This window comes from Eptesicus fuscus, chromosome 12, assembly GCF_027574615.1.
Source record: "Eptesicus fuscus isolate TK198812 chromosome 12, DD_ASM_mEF_20220401, whole genome shotgun sequence".
NCBI classification, from domain to species: Eukaryota; Metazoa; Chordata; class Mammalia; order Chiroptera; family Vespertilionidae; genus Eptesicus; species Eptesicus fuscus.
The window spans coordinates 66,087,737-66,106,681 of record NC_072484.1 but is presented as its reverse complement, the minus strand read 5'-3'; the positions used below and the strand labels follow the sequence as shown (position 1 = coordinate 66,106,681).

Below are 18,945 nucleotides of genomic sequence, written 5' to 3'. Positions count from 1 at the left end.
TCCATTCTAAAGCACCCTCAGTTAAATGGACACCTTGGCATCCTGCTGCAACTTGGCTTTCTCATGGTTCACCCTCTCTCACTTCCCTAACCACCAGCCTAAACAGCCCCTCTTACCTTCTGCCCTTTATCTAGAACTCACCCCACCTGAGATTATCTTATATATGTATTAGAGGCCCGGTGCACAAAATTCGTGCACAGGTGCGAGGGGGTGTGTCCCTCAGCTCAGCCTGCACCCTCTCCAATCTAGGACCCTCTCACAATCCAGGACTGCTGGCTCCCAAGCACTCTCCTGCCTGCCAGCCTGATCACCCCCTAACCACTCCCCTGCCAGCCTGATCGACGCCAAACTGCTCCCCTGCCAGCCTGGTCACCCCCAACTGCCCTCCCCTGCTGACCCGGTCACCTCTAACTGCCCTCCCTTGCCAGCCTGGTCGCCCCCAACTGCCCTCCCCTGCAGGCCTGGTCGCCCCCAACTGCCCTCCCCTACTGACCTGGTTGCCCCTAACTGCCCTCCCTGCAGGCCTGGTCCCCCCAACTGCCCTCCCCTACTGACCTGGTTGCCCCTAACTGCCCTCCCTGCAGGCCTGGTCCCCCCCCCAACTGCCCTCCCCTACTGACCTGGTTGCCCCTAACTGCCCTCCCCTGCTGGCCTGGTTGCCCCCAACTGCCCTCCCCTGCAGGCCTGATCACCCCTAACTGCCCGCCCCTGCAGGCCTGGTTGCTCCCAACTGCTCTCCCCTGCAGGCTTGATCCCCCCCTGCAAGCTTGATCCCCCCCAACTGACCCTCCCCTGCAAGCCTGGTTGCCTCCAACTGCCCTCCTCTGCAGGTCTGGTCCCCCGCAACTGCCCTCCCCTGCAGGCCTGGTCGCCCCCAACTGCCCTCCCCTACTGACCTGGTTGCCCCTAACTGCCCTCCCTGTAGGCCTGGTCCCCCCCAAACTGCCCTTCCCTGTAGGCCTGGGTCCCCCCCCCAGCTATCCTCCCCTGCAATCCTGGTCGCCCCCAACTGCCCTCCTCTGCCAGCCCGGTCACCCCTAATTGCCCTCCCCTGCAGGCCTGATCGCCCCAACTGCCCTCCCTCTGAGACCTGGTCCCTCTCAACTGCCCTCCCCTGCTGGCCTGATCGCCCACAACAGCCCTCCCCTGCCAGCCATCTTGTGGTGGCCATCTTGTGTGTTGGAATGATGGTCAGTTTGCATATTGCCTCTTTATTATAGGATTATATAGGAATTGACTTAGGTGTTGTTGTCTGTCTTGCCCATTGGAGCATGAGCACCCTGAGGCAGCAAGTTTCATTCATCATCTCTTTGTCTCCAGGGCCCATAACCATGCTTTGCACATAGTTGACACACAAATGTTTGTTGAATGAATGATTTTTGGGGTCTTTATGTCATTGTTTGAGCTCAGGAACCAGTTTGGCCCTAATTGTACCCAGGGCACTTATTCCTGAATAATTGACTAAGAAGCATTGTCTTACAGAAATACTGGCATGCTTTTCTTAGATTTTCACTGGGGTGTGTGTATGTGTGTGTGTCTAATCCCCATTTCTAAATCCTGGTCTTATTTTTTTTTATGTGCCTTTGTCTCCCCAGCAACTATTTTCCAGCACCATTTCCCTGCAGCCATCGACTCCTTTCAGGATGCTGTCAAGTGCTTATCGGAGTTTGCCTGCAACGCCGCTTTCCCTGACACCAGCATGGAAGCCATCCGGCTCATCCGTTTCTGTGCCAAATACGTCTCCGAGAGGCCTCGGGTACATTTCTCCTTTCCTCACTCATATGGGCGGTGAGGGGAAGGAGTTGTGGGGCCAAAACCTTCACTCCTGACAAAGCTTTCCATTGTAGGGGTTATACCTTTTCTGCATTTTGTATTTATGAAATTATTTTATTCAACTGAACTTTTGTTTGGTATCCTGCAAATTATTTTGTAGACAATAATAGTATTTTAGCTTTGAATTTTCGCAAAGCTGAACAAGCTAGACCCGTGGTCGGCAAACTGCGGCTCACGAGCCACATGTGGCTCTTTGGTCCCTTGAGTGTGGCTCTTCCACAAAATACCACGGCCTGGGCAAGTCTATTTTGAAGAAGTGGCGTTAGAAGAAGTTTAAGTTTAAAAAATTTGGCTCTCAAAAGAAATTTCAATTGTTGTACTGTTGATATTGGGCTCTGTTGACTAATGAGTTTGCCGACCACTGAGCTAGACCTTTCTATTTGAAGGAAAATAAACCTCCCTTTTAGGAAATGACATTATGCCATTGTGACATGGCTGGGAAGTCACATTGAAAAATCACCTTTTGTTATCTCCTGGAAATATTTTGGGTTTTTCTATTATGTCTCACCTATCTAAGGAGGCCTGCTTGGTTTAAATGACAATCTCAAAACACTGAAATTGGGTGGAAACAAACATAAACTAAGGTGGCTAGATCTCGTCTCAGGCATTCTTTACAGAACTGTAAGCCCCTGAGATGACATGCTTGGTCCCCACAACAGCTCATGAAGATGATGATGATAATGAGAGCCACTGTTAGCTGAGCACTTACTACATGCCAGGCACCATTCTAGGTACTGTGTGTTGATTTATTTAATCTCCAAAGCAGACCTACTAGGTGGGTAGTTATATATCCCCATTGTACAAGGGAGTTAACTGAAGCACAGAGAGAAATTGCCTAATGTTAGGTAACCAGAGTTGATAAATTCCTTTACAACAAACAATGCCACTTTAAGAGTGGTTACAGAGCAGAGGGCTGGAAATCCTAGAGATAGGGCTTCACATCCAGACTATGGAAAGACTGCCAGCTCTTAGCTGCATGACCTTGGGCAGCTTACTTAACCTCTTAGTGCCTCAGTTGACTCATCTGTAAAATGGGACCATTATTTTTTCCCTGCCTCTCGGAATCATTGAGAATTATTAAACCATGTAGAGCACTTTCACAGTCCCTGGCCCATAATAAGCATTCAGAAATAGTAACTGTTGCTGCTATTATTTTAAGTCATATTTTAAGTACTGTAGTAACATTCCAGAAAGACCTAAGATTTTGCAGCATCCCTTCCTGAATGGATATTTTTAGGAGAGGACATGTGTGAGGCCTTCCTCCCTGTGTAGTTCCCTTTCATTTCCTTCCTTTTGCTTGCATAGTCTGTACCTGAGAGGTGACTTTCATTGTAGGTTCTACAAGAATACACAAGCGATGACATGAATGTGGCTCCTGGTGACAGAGTCTGGGTCCGAGGCTGGTTCCCCATTCTGTTTGAGCTCTCCTGCATCATCAATAGGTGCAAGCTAGATGTGCGGACAAGGTAACTGTGTCCCAGGGCGGTGCCCCTCCCATCACTGAATGAGCCTCAGTCACCTGCTCACCTGACCCATGTTCTCCCACTCCCTTCTCTGCTGTTCTCTTCCCCCGCCCCCTTCCCTCTGCTCCCGGTTTTGTTTCCTGCAGAGGACTCACGGTCATGTTCGAGATCATGAAGAGCTATGGCCACACCTTTGAAAAGCACTGGTGGCAGGACCTGTTCAGAATTGTGTTCAGGATTTTTGATAATATGAAACTCCCGGAGCAGCAGTCGGAGGTAGGTGATGACTAAAGCACAGCCCAGGATGAGATGGGAGACAAGCCTCTCTGGCCTGTGTCTGCCTCGGGGTTGTGTCCTCATCTCCGTGGAAGTCTTAAATACTGAGCCACTTGAGATATGTTTGATGTGTTTTAAAAATGGAAACAGCCTTCCTGGCACTCTTCTACCAATATCAACTAATACAAGAAGCCCTCCCTGTCTGAGGACGAGTGAGAGGAACTTAATCCCCACGCTCTGCCTTTTTGGCCCTGAGGCATCGGACCTGCCAGATCGGCAGGGCACCTGACTGGTTCACTTGACAACTTCGGAACAGTCAGTAAAAAGTGGAGTGACTCTGTCCATTCAAACACACACTTAAAAGGATTTTTAATATGAAGTTGCAGTCAGATGATGTCAGCAAACTTTAGGCCGTTTTGAAAAAGATGTGAGATGTTTCTAGTTGTCTTTGTTATTTCTCCCCTGGAGGTAGAGGGCTGAGGAGAAGGCATTCCAGCTCAAGATTTTAAGATGAAAGAGTAACTTCTTTACCTTCTTTTAGGAACAGCATTCCCTCCCTCCCTCTGATATAGAAGGAACATATGTTTAATATGGAATATTAAAAATACAAAAAACTGCCGAAGCCGGTTTGGCTCAGTGGATAGAGCATCGGCCTGCAGACTGAAAGGTCCCAGGTTCAATTCCGGTCAAGGGCATGTACTTGGTTGCGGGCACATCCCCAGTGGCGGGGGGGGGGGGGGGTGGTGTGCAGGAGACAGCTGATTGATGTTTCTCTCTCGTCGATGTTTCTAACTCTCTATCCTTCTCCCTTCCTCTCTGTAAAAAATCAATAAAATATATATTTTTTTAAAAAGAACACAAAAACTCATCATTTAAAATCATTGTGAAATTAGTTAATGTTTTGGCAAGTTTCCCTCTGTCTTTTATATAGATTAAATAAGGTTGCGAATGGACCCGGTCATAGTATAGATACAGTTTTCTAATCTTATATTAAAATAACTAAATTTTTTCTTCATTATAAAACAAATTGGAAAACAGAAAAGCAAAGAAAAAATTTAAGCACCCACGGTTCAAAACTTCCACAAGTTACCACTGTTAACCCCTTCAGATATGCCGTGTGTGTGTGTGTGTGTGTGTGTGTGTGTGTGTGTGTGTGTTATACACTTTTCTTTTTTTAACAAAAATGGCATCCTATCATATAGGGGGAACTGCTTTTTTAACTTAATGTGTGTTTTCCTACAACCACAACTTGTCCTCCACAACGTTTTTAGGGACTGCAAAACATTCCTATCTGTGGATGTTCCATAGTCCATGGAGAATGGTTTCTAGTTTTCCTTTAGACAGCAATGAAATGAACACTTTTGCAGCTACTGTTTGCTTTTAGAAGTGGTCTGCCTGCCAGGTTTGGGGCTTGCACATCACTGAGGCTTTTGATACATACTTCTAGTTGGCCTCCAAATACACTTACAGCTCTTCACACTTCTGCCAGCAATGCATGCGTGTTACCGCTTCCCCGTACCCACTCCAGCTCTTCGTAATTTATTTAATCATTAATTTATAGGCCAGAGATGTGAGAGTGACACATCTACTGGTTGCCTCCTGCACGCACCCACCCCGACCAGGGCCAGGGATCAAACCCACAACAGAGTTCTGTGCCCTTGACTGGAAATCAGACTTGGTACCCTTCGATCCATAGGCCAACTCTCTAACCACTGAACAACCAGTCAGGGCTAGATATTTCTTCAACATACTTTTTTCGGATATATATCCAGAAGTAGAATTTATTGGATCATATGGTAGTTCTATTTTTTTTTTTTTTTTTTTTTTTAGGAACCTCCATACTGTTTTTCATAGTGGCTGTACCAATTTACAGTCCACCAACAGTACACAAGTGTTCTCTTTTTCCCACATCCTCTCCAGCATTTACCTCTTGTCTTTTTGATGAATGCCATTCTAACAGCTGTGAGGAGACATCTCATTGTGGTTTTGATTTTTATTTCCCTAATGTTTAGTGATGTTGACTACCTTGCCCTGAGGCTGTTGGCCATTTTTATATCTTCTTTGAAAGATGCCTATTTACTCATTTTTAATATTTAAATTTTTGATGTATGGTGTATTTAGCATAACCTTATATTCATTTTTTCCAAATAATTAAAAGTTTTTGTAAATAACACTTTGACTTTAATGTTCTGTCAAATGGATGTACTCAATTTAATCGCACATTGCTGGACATTAGTTTGTATTTGTGTTTACAGTGTATAAATACCAGTGTGATAAACATAAAGCTCACCCACAAATCTTTGGTTATTTCTTTAGGGTTCATTCCTAGAAGTGTTACTGCACCAGTGGATGTGAACTGATATGACTGTTGATACACAATGCTAGATTGCTTTTCAGAATTGTTTGTCAGTGATGTATGGGACAGAGTGGTCTTTAAACATTATCTTTGTACTGTTTTTCCAGAAATCTGAGTGGATGACAACAACTTGTAATCACGCACTTTATGCTATTTGTGACGTATTTACCCAGTTTTATGAAGCTTTGAATGAAGTTCTTCTTTCTGATGTATTTGCACAGTTGCAGTGGTGTGTAAAACAAGGTATTCTATGTCTCTAGGCATCATTTATCTTGACATAGTCCTTTATGATAGACTAATTTTTTCCTCATATAAAAGCATGGCTATAATGCCAAGGAGTACACTATATCATTTAATTCAAGGGTGGGGAACCTTTTTTCTGCCAAGGGCCATTTGGATATTTATAACATCATTTGCAGGCCATACACAATTATCAGCTTAAAAATTAACTGCTATATTTGGTCAAACATTTAATAACTCACCCTAATGCCTTGGCAGGGCCCGACCAAATGATTTTCCCAGCCTTAGGCGGCCCTCGAGCTGGATGTTCCCCACCCCTAAGTTAATTGGTGAAAATGTATTTTTAAAATTTTAATTAGGACATAAAAATAATCTCTCAACCAAGTCAGTTTATATTTCTTTAAGGTGGTCTGTAGTTATATTTTAAAAGATGTTCCTTTTTGTAAGTTATACTATTTTGTTCTATTTTTGTCTGTTTACAATTTTCTATGATACAATGTTTTTTAAATGTATTGTGGGAGTCAAGATCAATAGCTTCATCGATGGACATTTTTTGTTTTAGTACTTAGGTGTTTATTTTAGTGTGTATTAGGAAAAATACCCACATAGCATATTAGATCTGGATGCATTAGATAGTTTTGGCTTCGTAAGATGAGGCTTAATTTAAGCTTTTCAAAAAGTGATTCAGTTTTAAAATAAATGATAAAGCAGTTGATAGTGATATGGCAAAAATTGGAAAAACAGAGTTTGACTACATTTTTAAAAACACTGTTCGGATATTTTCCATCTTTTTTTACCATTTCTGATGCAAGAAGCCAGTTAATTAGGTAACAAAATGTTGACCTTCTTCCGATCCCTAGCAGTAAAGCTATGAGAAATAATTTCTCCCCCACTTGAACTATAAAAATGTTAATACTATCTGTAGCAATGCTGCATTAATTAAAAGCCTATAAACCCACCAATGGCGTAGTCTCCACTTCACAACATGAAGCATCAGCAATCTGGTTGTCCAAGGGCAGTTTAAGTTTAATGATAGATATTATTTTATTTTGCAGACAATGAGCAATTGGCTCGATCAGGTACAAATTGCTTAGAAAACTTAGTAATATCCAATGGGGAGAAATTCAGTCCTGATGTCTGGGATAAAACGTGCAGTTGTATGATGGATATTTTCAAAACAACCATCCCACACGTGTAAGTGTCAGTGTGATTATCATTATTTGTGTGTGTGTTCAGTGGAGTCTTGGAGCTCTGCGTTGCCTTTCAAGTGATCCTTTTCCTTCTCTTGCATTTTCTCAAGTTTGCTGACGTGGAGGCCTGTAGGAATGGAGGAAGACTCATCAGAAAAACATTTGGTAAGATTTCTTTTTGGTTCTCTTTTCTCATTTTATAGTAAAAGATTTAGCAGCCCAAAGAGTTAATGCTTTCCTGATGGGAAGTGAGTTAAAATGGTTATAAGATCTAAAAACGATATATGTTCATTAACACAGTTTTTCGAAAGTGTAAAAAAATATTACGAAAATAAGTCACCTCAATAAGAAACACAAAAAATTTCTAGTTTTTTCTTTATGTGACTGCACTCACGTAACCCACATATTTGAAATTTGGCTTACTTGGCACATAATGTATTAACATTGTGAGCATTTTCCCATATTTTTAAATATTCTCTGAGAACAGCCTTTTCAGTAGCTGCACATTATTATAATTTATTTAATGAATTCTCCCTTGTTGGACAGGTCAGTTCCCGTACTTCACTGTTATAAATACTTTAGTGTAATTATCTTTGTTTATTATCCTCCTAAATAAAGAATACTTTTTCTCTCCACCAATGAAGTAGTAGTTGTTGTTGTGTTGTTGTTGTTTTGGGGGGGGGGGGTTGTTTGTTTGTTTGTTTTCAGAATTAATCATTTATATAGAAAACATGTTCTGTACATGCCATACTTTCATACCTGACTTTCCAACTGAGCAAGGACTAATTGGAGTATCAGCTGCAGCGTGTTGGCACTTACTAAATGTTAACAATACATTAGCTGTAAAACAGAAGTTATACCGACTACGAAGTAGTAGTTGTTTTTTGTGTGCAGCTACATAAAGTTCTAATTCGAGTCCCACTTTAAAATACTTTGGTTTACAAGTATTTTACAAGTGTTTGTAATTTGTTTTAAATGTGTTTTTATATTGACTTCAGAGAGGAAAGAAGAGAGAGAGAGAGAGAAACATCAATGATGAGAATCATCGATCAGCTGCCTCCTGGACCACGCATACACACACACACACACACACACACACACACACACACACACAATCGAGCCCGCAACCCGGGCATGTTCCCTGACCAAAAAATCGAACCGTGACCTCCTGGTTCATGGGTCAACACTCAGCCATTCAGCCACACCGGCCGGGCAGTGTTTGTAATATTAACATCTATTCCCAAATAACAAAAAGGGCATTAGATTTCAAAAGGCATTTGGGATACAGCTACTTAACAATGAAGCCCATTATTTAAACTTTCTGGTGGTTTTTGTGTGTGTGTGGTTTTTTTTATTTTATCACTCTTTTTTCAATTACGGTTGACATATACAATATAATAGTAGTTTTGGGTATATAGCATAGTGGTTAGACACATGTAACTTACAAAGTAATCCCCCCAATAAATCTAGTATCCCCAGGACACTATACGTAACTATTAAACTCTGTCTTCTTCTGTAGTCAATAGAAAGGGAAAAAGGCGAGCTGTTACACTAGTTTACTTTTTAATTTGATCTCATTAAAATTTGGTCATGCTCATTGTTAAATCATATGTCGAGAAATGCCCTCTAAATTGGAACGAGAAAATATGAAGTTTTAATGGAGGGAAAAAATCATTGAAATCCGTAATCTCTCCTGTGCAGCCTCTGAGAAGTGTCACCTTATGCATGCAGTGTAATTGTACTTCAAGCTGAGCAAGACACTTACATTTAAGTTGAGCCCCAGTGTTAAAACAGGCACTGCTCTGCCCAGGTGCTGAATTACAGATGAAGAGAAGTGACCGTTGTATTTCTCTCTGGTTTACTTTTAGGATGTGGATCTGGACCGCCAGTCGCTAAGCAGCATGGATAAAAATGCCTCTGAGAGAGGCCAGAGCCAGCTCTCTAACCCCACCGATGAGAGCTGGAAAGGGAGACCATATGCAAGTAAGGCCACTTTTTTATTTTTTAATTATTTTAAGTAGGTAACACATTGACATGGTTCAGATCAGGCGTCCTCAAACTACAGCCCGCGGGCCACATGCGGGTGTTTTTGCCGTTTTGTTTTTTTACTTCAAAATAAGATATGTGCAGTGTGCATAGGAATTTGTTCATAGTTTTTTTTAAACTATAGTCCGGCCCTCCAATGGTCTGAGGGACAGTAAACTGGCCCCCTGTTTAAAAAGTTTGAGGAGCCCTGGTTCAGATATTCAGAAGGCACAAAAGGGTAAACATGATAAGCCTTTCCACGCTGTGCCTCAGTCTGCCAGTTCCTTCCTGTCTGGCCAACAATGCCACCCGTTTCTTAGGTGCCTTTCCAGAGACATTTGTTCATATGCAAGAAGTGCATATCCATAACCCACAAATACGTATGTACACATAGACAGACAGATACAGATACATACGTATACTATATGTACATATAGATACTGTATATACACATATATCAATTATCTCCTCTTGATGCAAATTGTAGAAGGCTATGATTATTTTTTCACTTAATATATCTTAGAGCTCATTCAAAATCAGTACCTAAATAGCTTTCACATTCTTTTACACTATTGTATATTATTCCAGGCTGTAGATGTTATTTGTGTAATTGAGTCCCTACTAAAAGACATGTGTATTATTCCCACTATTTTTTTGTTACAGTCAGTACTGCATGAATCACCTAGCGTGTATCATTTATGAATTTATGTTACCATATGGCCCAAATTCCTAGTCATTGGATTGCTGGATTAACTAATAAGTGCATTTGCCATTTTGTCAGATAAATCCAGATTGCTGCCCATTAAGGTTATACCTGTTTACATGATCTCTGGAAACACCTAGGTGATATTTGGTATATTTGAAGTCATTTTAATTTGCAGCTTTTTAATGAGTGAGACTGAGCCATTTTTTAATGTGTTTAAGAACCAGTTCTATTTTCTATGAACTATCTGTTCATAATCTTTGCTCATTTTGTATTGATTGTTGCTCTTTTTTTTTTTTTTTTTGTTTTGTTTGGAGGAGCTCTTTATGTGCTAGAGATCCCTTTTCTGGATATTAGCTTCAAATTACTTTTACCAATTTGTATCTTATGGTGTTGCTTCTGGTGTTTTTTGCTGTCTGTCATTTTTTTAAAAATAGGTATACCAGTTGTTATGAGCCAGGCACTGTACAGTGTGTTTCATGTGTGTGACCCTTATGCTCGTCCTCTGAGGTGGTAAAACTACATTGAGTGGCCTGGGACTCCGACCCATGGCATGACCTGCAATATGTAGTAGAGTTGTGATTCAGGCACACTTTGGCTAACTGAGAAATCAGAACTGTTCTGATGTGAGTCTGCTCTTTTTAAAGTTACGTGCCCCATTGTGTTTCTTCCTAACATACCCACCCTCTTCTCAACATGCCAGGCTGTAGGTGTTAGCATTGCCATTAACTTCTGAACAGCACAGCGGACAAAGCCACGTGTTCATTATCTTTTGAAAGCATTAAAACTAACCCCCCTTGAAATGCATTACGAAGGCACCATGCTGGAGACTGACGCACTGTTCCCAGTAACTGCAGCACAGCCAGGTCCCCCGTGTCCCTGAGAGCATGAGCACTGTTGCCTCATCAACTCCAGGTGAAGGACTGGCTTGTGGATGGGGAGCAAGTGCAGAACCACTGTCAGTGCAGCAAAACCTCTATACCCTGAGAGACTCCTGGGACTCGAGTCCCTGCCGTCCCTCCAAGGAGCAGTGTTGGTTCCTCCCAGGCTCCCATCTCAGCCTCCCTTCTGGGCTTCCGCTCAGTGAGCAGAGCAGCAGGAGAATCTCTTACACGGCTTGTATTGTTTTCTTTCCTTGGTCAAAGAAGCATAATGGAATTGGTGTACGTTACAGCATTGCAACTCCACTGTATTCCTTTTTAATTAAAGTGAATTCTGCATGGAGATCTTAAATAATTTCATAGCCACTTTCAAAATCTTGAAGATGACCCATCCTCCTTATTTGCTGTCACTAAACACTTCATTTAGTGTTTTCCATATTCTGATTCTATAACAATAAGTTGAATAGAAATCTATACTTTTACTGTAGTTAAGTCAGTTAACACCTATGAAGTGCCTGACATAGGCTGCCCGAGCCCAGGAATTTAGAAGAAAAGATGGCTGCAACACTAGTCAGAGTCTAGTCCAGTGATGGCGAACCTATGACACGCGTGTCAGCACTGAAAGGTCCCAGGTTCAATTCTGAGGCGGCCGCATGCCGAGGATGAAATATTTGCTGCTCCTGAGGATGAAACATTTGCGAAATAATGTTTTTTCTTCAAAGTGACACACTACCCAAGTTATGCTCAGTTTTTTGGCGAAGTTTGACACACCAAGCTCAAAAGGTTGCCCATCACTGGTCTAGTCAATGGGCAGAAACCCCACCAGTAATTTGGACAAGGAAAATTCAACATAAAGAATTACTAACTAATCAAAGATGGATAACCACCAGAAGGCGTACACTTCTTCCTTGAGGGATTCAGAAGTAGGAAATGCAGAAAGCAGTCCTGCCTCCAGGGCAGACAGAAAGTGATCCAGAACGAAGAACTTACATGAGCCCCACCCCTCAAGACCCAGATTCTACCTCTTTGGAGAGTCTGGCCTCCTGTGTCTAGGGCACAGTCCTGAGCTGCTCTGTGGAAGTGGCCCACACGGTGACTGGAGGATACTGGACTTTCATAGCTGACTCCTCTCCTTCTTCAAGTCTTGGTCTTTGGTCAGATACTACATTTTCAGAGAGGCCTTTCCTGACCACATGGCTTAACCTTTTGCACTCGGATGTCGAGTGTGACTCGACACGGTTAGCATCGGTAGCAGCTTGAGAAAAAAGCAAGCAAGCCGAAACCGGTTTGGCTCAGTGGATAGAGCGTCGGCCTGCGGACTGAAAGGTTCCAGGTTCGATTCCGGTCAAGGGCATGTACCTTGGTTGCAGGCACATCCCCAGTAGGGGGTGTGCAAGAGGCAGCTGATCGATGTTTCTCTATCATCGATGTTTCTAACTCTCTATCCCTCTCTCTTCCTCGCTGTAAAAAATCAATAAAATATAAAAAAAAAAAAAAAAAAAAAACCACAAAAAAAAAAAAAAAGAAAAAAAAAAAAAAAGCAAGCAAGTGCAAAGGGTTAAGTTTTCAAACCAATCCTGACACCGTCCTTACCTTATCCCCACCCCTACATATGTCTTCATTGTTTGACATACTCTATCATACACTTAAATACCTTGTTTGTTGTCTGTGTCTGCCACGGGAGCAGGGATTTTTATCTTGCTTATTCATTGTTAGGCCACAGCATCAAGAACTGCCTGGCACATAGTAGGAGCTCAGTGAATATTTATCCAGTACTGGCTGAATCATTATTAGGGTTAACCTTTATCATCTAATATAGATCAGAAACTGTTTGCCAGCCTCCTCATCAAGTGCGTGGTCCAGTTGGAACTGATACAGGCCATTGACAACATCGTGTTCTACCCGGCAACGAGCAAAAAAGAAGATGCAGAGCACATGGTTGCTGCCCAGGTAATGAAAGCAGGCCTCGAGAAGGGCATCCTTGCCCGTGGGGAAGTTGTGCAGGTGCAGTGGTGTGCTGGAACCAGCTGGTACTGGTTTGCAAGGGCCCATCATGCTCGTCTTTTCCCAACCCCATGTTCAACATCATATGGCCCTCGCCGGTTTGGCTCAGTGGATAGAGCATCGGCCTGTGGATTGAAGGGTCTTGGGTTCAGTTCTGGTCAAGGGCACATGCCTGGGTTGTGGGCTCGCTCCCCAGTTGGGGGCTTGCAGGAGGCAGCCAGTCAATGATTCTCTCTCATCACTGATGTTTCTATCTCTCCCTCTCCCTTCCTCTCTGAAATCAATGATAATATTTTTTTTAAATTATAATAATGGTAGCTTCAAATTGGCCGTGATGGAAGTATTTACACCACAAAAATCAGCAAATACTAAACATCAGGGCTTCTTTTTCTTTTTATTCCCCAGAGAGCCAATTTATCAGCATACCACTGCTCAGATGCCATCCCCACCTTGAATGTTATTAATCACAGGACTACTTCTCATAATTGGTATATAATTTAACCACAGATAACTGAGAGGGAAACATATGTGGATAATAATACCAGTTTTTCCTTGAGAAAGTTCACGTTTTGTTTTACATATACAATCTTCTGTGCACACCAGTATTCTTGGAAATAGAGAATTGAGTGTCCAAAATATGGACAGTAACCTTATACCTTGGGTTTCAAACTTAAGTGCCTCAGGGGCTAGCAGATGCTGTGAGTGCTTGCGGCAGACTGGGTGGGGCTGACGGAGAGCTCCAGGCTAGTTGGAGCCGGAGCCACGCCCAGCTCCAGTGGTGCTGCTGTAGGGGAGGCAAGTCTTGCCGGTCTTCCAGTTTTCAGGAGAAACCAGAATCAAGATAGTTGCATATGGGAAATCACCTAATTAAGTACTATAATTACTGATGAACAAAACATCTGTGATTCAAAGGCTGGTTTTTTTTATTTTTTAAGTGTACAATTTAGTGGTTTAGTATATTCACAAAGTTGTACAAATGTCACCATGGTCTAATTCCAGAATATTTTTTGTCACTGCCAAAGGGAATGCCCTAACCATTAGCAGCCACTTTCCATTCCCTTCTGGCTCCAGCCCTTGTTAACCACTAATCAAATCTACATCTGTCTCTATGGATTTGCCTAACCTGGTTATTTTATATTAATGGAATCATATAATATGTGGGCTTTGGTGTCTGGCTTCTTTCACTTAGCATAATATTTTCTAGGTTCATTCATGTTGCAGCTGGTATCAGTACTTTATTATTATTAAATATGACTGAATAGCCCTGGCTGGTTTGGCTCAGTGGATAGAGCGTTGGCCTGTGGACTGAAGGGTCCCGGGTTCAATTCCATTCAGGGGCACATGCCTGGGTTGCGGGCTCGATCCCCAGTGGGAGGCATGCAGGAGGCTGCCGATCAATGATTATCTCTCATCAGTGATATTTCTATCTCTCCCTCTCCCTTCCTCTCTGAAATTAATAAAAATGTATTATATATATATATGACTGAAAAATACTCCATTGTACACCACATTTCATTTATCCATTCATCAGTTGATGGACATTTGGGCTATTTCCATTGTCTGGCTATTATGAATAATTCTGCTATGAGCATTTGTGTATAATTTTTCATGTGGATGTATGTCTTTAATTCTCCTGAATATATATCTAGAAGTGGAATTGCTGGGTCATATGGTAACTCTAAGTTTACCTTTTTGAGGAATTGACAGACTGTTTCCAAAGCAGTTGCACTGTTTTACATTCCCACCAGCAGTGTATGAAGGTTTCAGTTTCTTCACATCCTCACCAATGGTGGTTACTGTCTTTTAAAAAATTTATTATGGTCATCCCAGTGGGTGTGAAGTGGTATCACTGTGGTTTTGCTTTTCATTTCCTTAATGACTGATGATATTGAGCATTATATCTTTGGGAAAAGGTCTATTCAGATCCTTTGCCCATTTTTAAATAGGGTTATCTTTTTATTACTGAATTGTAAGAACTGTTATATATTCTGGATACTAGGCCCTTATCAGACATATATTTGCAAGTATTTTCTCCTATATAAAGTCTTATTCAAGGTCACAAAGATTTAGGCCTATGTTTTTTCTTAAAGAGTTTTATCATTTTATTTAGGTCTTAGATCCAGTTTTGAGTTAATTTTTCTTTATGATGGGAGATGGGGGTGTTATGTTTATTCTTTTGCACATGGATATCCAGTTGTCCTAGCACCATCCAAATATATAAAACCCTAAGTGACTGGTCAACCACTCAACCATTTGACCGGTTGCTATGGTGCTCACTGACCACTAGAGGGCAGACGCTCAACACAGGAGCTGCCCCCTGGTGGTCAGTGTGCTCCCACAGTGGGAGTTCCGTTCAGCTGACCGACGGGTACCAGACACCTGGCTCATGACTGGCAAGCACAGCTGCGGCAGCACAAGCCTATCTCACCTCCACGTCAGCCTCCGCAGGGCTGGGATAAGCGGGAGCAGCGCCCAGCCCAGGCTCAGGCTCCCCCCAGCCGCCTGCCACTTCGCACACTACTACATCCTCCGAGGAGTCCCTGGCACAGGCCAGGCTGAGGGACCCCACCAGTGCACGAATTCATGCACCGGGCCTCTAGTTTGTTATAAAGACTATTTTCCCCCAATGAATTATTCTGATACCCATTTTGGAAATTACTTGACCATAAATATAAGAATTTATATTTATACTAGAGGCCCGTGCATGGATTTGTGCACATTGAAAGGAAATTAATTAGAAGGTGACCGGCAGGGCAGGACTGGGCGAGACGGGTCAGACACGCCCTGGAGCCATCCTCCTGCAGTCCCTTCCTGGCCAGCAGCACCTGGGGCGGCACCGGGGCTCGAAGGGCATCAGCGGCGTGAACAGGGCCCCTCCATCAGATGGAGTCCCTCAGCCTGGCCTGTGGGGATTGAGCCAAAACTGGCAGTCCAACATTCCCCAAGGGGTCCCGGAGTGCGAGAGGGCACTCTGCAAAGTTGCTGTCGCTTGGCAGCTCCTGCGTTAAGTGTCTGCCTCCTGGTGGTCAGTGCACATCATAGCTACTGGTTGGAGCATCTGCCCTCTGATGGTCAGTGTGCGTCATAGCTGACGGTTGGACAGTCACTTAGGCTTTTATATATACACTAGAGGCCCGATGCATGAAATTCGTGCAAGGGGCTCGGCCCTCGCAGCTGCTGCAGCAGCTTCGTCCGGAAGGACGTCCCGAAGGTCGTTCAGCTGTCCAGTCTAATTAGCATATTATGCTTTTATTATTATAGATAGATTTATAAGGACTCTCAGTTCTGTTACATGGATCTTTATGTCTACCTTTATGCCAGTTACCACAGTCTTGATTACTGCAGCTTTTTATTGAGCTTTGAAATTGGAAAATATGAGTCTTCAAACTTTGTGCTTTTTATATATATATGAGTTTATTTGAGCCAAACTGATGACATTGCCAGGAAGCAAGCTCCCCAATGCTCTTCTTTTTTCAAGATATTTTGGCTACTCTGTGTCACTTGCATTTCATATGAATTTTAAGACAGCTTGTCAATTTCTGCAAAGAAGTCGCTGTGATTTTGATAAGACGTTGACTCTATAGATCAGTTTGGAGAGTATTGCAAACTCTGCCCCTTTTGTCCTCTTGTAACCTCTTCCTTATGAGGAGGATGGGGTCCATTCCAAGAAGGCTCAAGGGATATAAAATCCCTGATTACATCTCACATCTCAGGCAACGTGTTCAATAAAAATTTCTAGCATTTCACACATGTTTTTATGTGTTGTTTTCTTCACATTGGAAAACACAGTTGTTGAACTTAACCCTTTGTTCACTATAAGCGTCTATAGACGCAGGGGTTTCCGTTTTGGATGTGTGGCAGTTAAATGGTTAAGTTCATTGATCACCTGATGAAGCTAAAGATTCCAGTTAGGCTTTGCTTAATAATTTCTGTCTTTCAGGGAGTATATTTTGAGACTTATACTTTCTGTCACATATACTACAGTTTGATTTTGCCATTTTCCAATTTCTTTATAAAATAAAAAGAGAACAATGCACTCCTGTAGTGAAATAATTGGAGAAATATACAGTGTTCATGCCATAAAGACAATACTGACCAAACTGAAACATTGGCCAGCAAAGCCCACCACTGTGCCAGAGCTCAATATTCTCTCACCAGACAGTGTGCAGAGTCTACATGGGAAATAGTTCAGGGTGTTGAGGAATGCAGTCTGTCTTACACAGAGGATAGGACTTTTGGAGAGTATAACTCCCTGTATCAGCTATTACCATGTCCAAAACCATTTCATCTTCCTTACCTAGCTCTCTGTGCCCTCTCTAGCAAGACACGCTGGATGCGGACATCCACATAGAGACGGAGGATCAGGGCATGTACAAGTGCATGTCTTCCCAGCACCTCTTCAAGCTGTTGGACTGCTTGCAGGAGTCCCATTCGTTCTCAAAAGCCTTCAACTCCAATTACGAGCAGCGAACTGTCCTATGGCGAGCAGGTAAGGACACACAGCAGATAGGACAGGCAGCCACAGTGGTCATCACCCTAAAACCTTAAAGCCTTTGGGAGATCCTGATATTGTACACATAGCTGGAATAACTTACCAACTGTTTCCATGCTTGAGGGAGAAAGAAAGGAATTGCTGGATAGATTTTATCGCAGTACCAGGAATATTGCCTGGCTTGTGAGAGATTCTCAGTAAGTTTTTGATGGAAAAACAAGTTGAAAGAGAATTGAATTGATGTAGTAAGTAAAAAAATTTTACATTAAATTAAAATTATGTGGTTATATGATGATATAATAAGTATAGCAGTCTAGGAGAAACAAAGCATTCATACATTTTCTGAAGCTTTTAGGGGTCCATTCTCTTCCTCACCTCCAAAAATATGTACATAAATCCTGGGGTGATGGTGAGAGGCTCATTTTTTTAATTTTGCACAATAGTGATACTTTATGTAATTTTTGTATTACCATTACTTAAATCTCCAAATGCCTATTTTAACTCACAATTTTTAAATCTCATTTTTCTCTATGACTTTAAAATATCTAGATGTGTTGTCTTTGCCTATATTAAGGTCTTGCCTCTGAGAGTGGGTTCCACATCTCTGGTTGATTGGTACTGCTTTGTTTAAGAAAATGTGTTCTTAACCATGCTTTGTGGGGGGAAGATTCTTGCAACGTGCTAGAATCTTAAGAAGCTGAAACAAATGGCTTCACCAGCCAGTGAGCAGAGTCTAAGGGAGCAGAGAGCAGGCAGTGAGAACGAAGTGTGTCTTACACAGAGCACGGGTGAGCTGTCTGGACTGCCTTTGCCTGGTATCACAATTGAGCCATATTAAGAATGTAAGCTGTCCCCCTCTCTACAATCAATAAAAACATTTAATAAAAAAAAAAAAAGAATGTGAGCTGTTTGGGTACTTTTTACTAGATTAGATTAGATTCCCAGATGATTTTTCAGCAGTAACCTAGAATGTGCACAATTTCAGTGACTATCTGATCTCTAGGTTTTAAAGGCAAGTCTAAACCCAACCTTCTAAAACAAGAAACCAGCAGCCTGGCCTGTTGTCTGAGGATCCTGTTTCGAATGTATGTCGATGAGAACCGCAGGGATTCCTGGGAAGAAATACAGCAGCGACTCTTAAAGTAAGAAAATTGGTTTCTGGTTAAATTTCTTATCTGTGACACACAAAATGCACCACCGCAATACCATGAATTGAGAAGAGGAGGAGGAAAGTACCTATACACGGATGTCCTTTCATACTGTTTTCCTTTTTTTTTTCCTTCTCTTTGGTGACTTTTCATTTTCACTTTTCTTAATGCCCTGAAGATGGCAGGGCCGCATTTCTTTAATTTGTCATTTTCTCCCGGTACAGAAACGGGCAGTGAAAAGTGCCCTGCACTCAGTCAGCAGGGCTGGAGTGAAGTCCTTGCTAGGTTCTCCTTCGAGCACTGTCAACCCTAACATCCTATCATTTCTTCTTTC

At 42.4% G+C, this 18,945-nt stretch overlaps 2 protein-coding genes across 2 annotated transcripts in view; one reads left to right on the top strand and one right to left on the bottom strand.

Moving 5' to 3' along the window:
- The window catches only part of ARFGEF2 (ADP ribosylation factor guanine nucleotide exchange factor 2), an 89,583-nt gene that overhangs the window by 67,916 nt on the left and 2,722 nt on the right, over positions 1-18,945 (top strand). The window contains exons 28-37 of the mRNA XM_008159199.3: positions 1,596-1,756; positions 3,169-3,299; positions 3,443-3,572; positions 6,036-6,171; positions 7,224-7,362; positions 7,469-7,523; positions 9,227-9,341; positions 12,787-12,917; positions 17,292-17,460; positions 18,467-18,605. Of these exons, the coding sequence (XP_008157421.2) occupies positions 1,596-1,756; positions 3,169-3,299; positions 3,443-3,572; positions 6,036-6,171; positions 7,224-7,362; positions 7,469-7,523; positions 9,227-9,341; positions 12,787-12,917; positions 17,292-17,460; positions 18,467-18,605 (1,306 nt within the window). The remainder of the gene's footprint in view (positions 1-1,595; positions 1,757-3,168; positions 3,300-3,442; positions 3,573-6,035; positions 6,172-7,223; positions 7,363-7,468; positions 7,524-9,226; positions 9,342-12,786; positions 12,918-17,291; positions 17,461-18,466; positions 18,606-18,945) is intronic.
- Positions 7,390-18,945, bottom strand: part of RAB43 (RAB43, member RAS oncogene family) — a 57,675-nt gene continuing 46,119 nt past the window's right edge. The window contains exon 3 of the mRNA XM_054723622.1: positions 7,390-7,485. Coding sequence (XP_054579597.1) covers positions 7,464-7,485 — 22 coding nt within the window. The 3' untranslated portion in view covers positions 7,390-7,463. The remainder of the gene's footprint in view (positions 7,486-18,945) is intronic.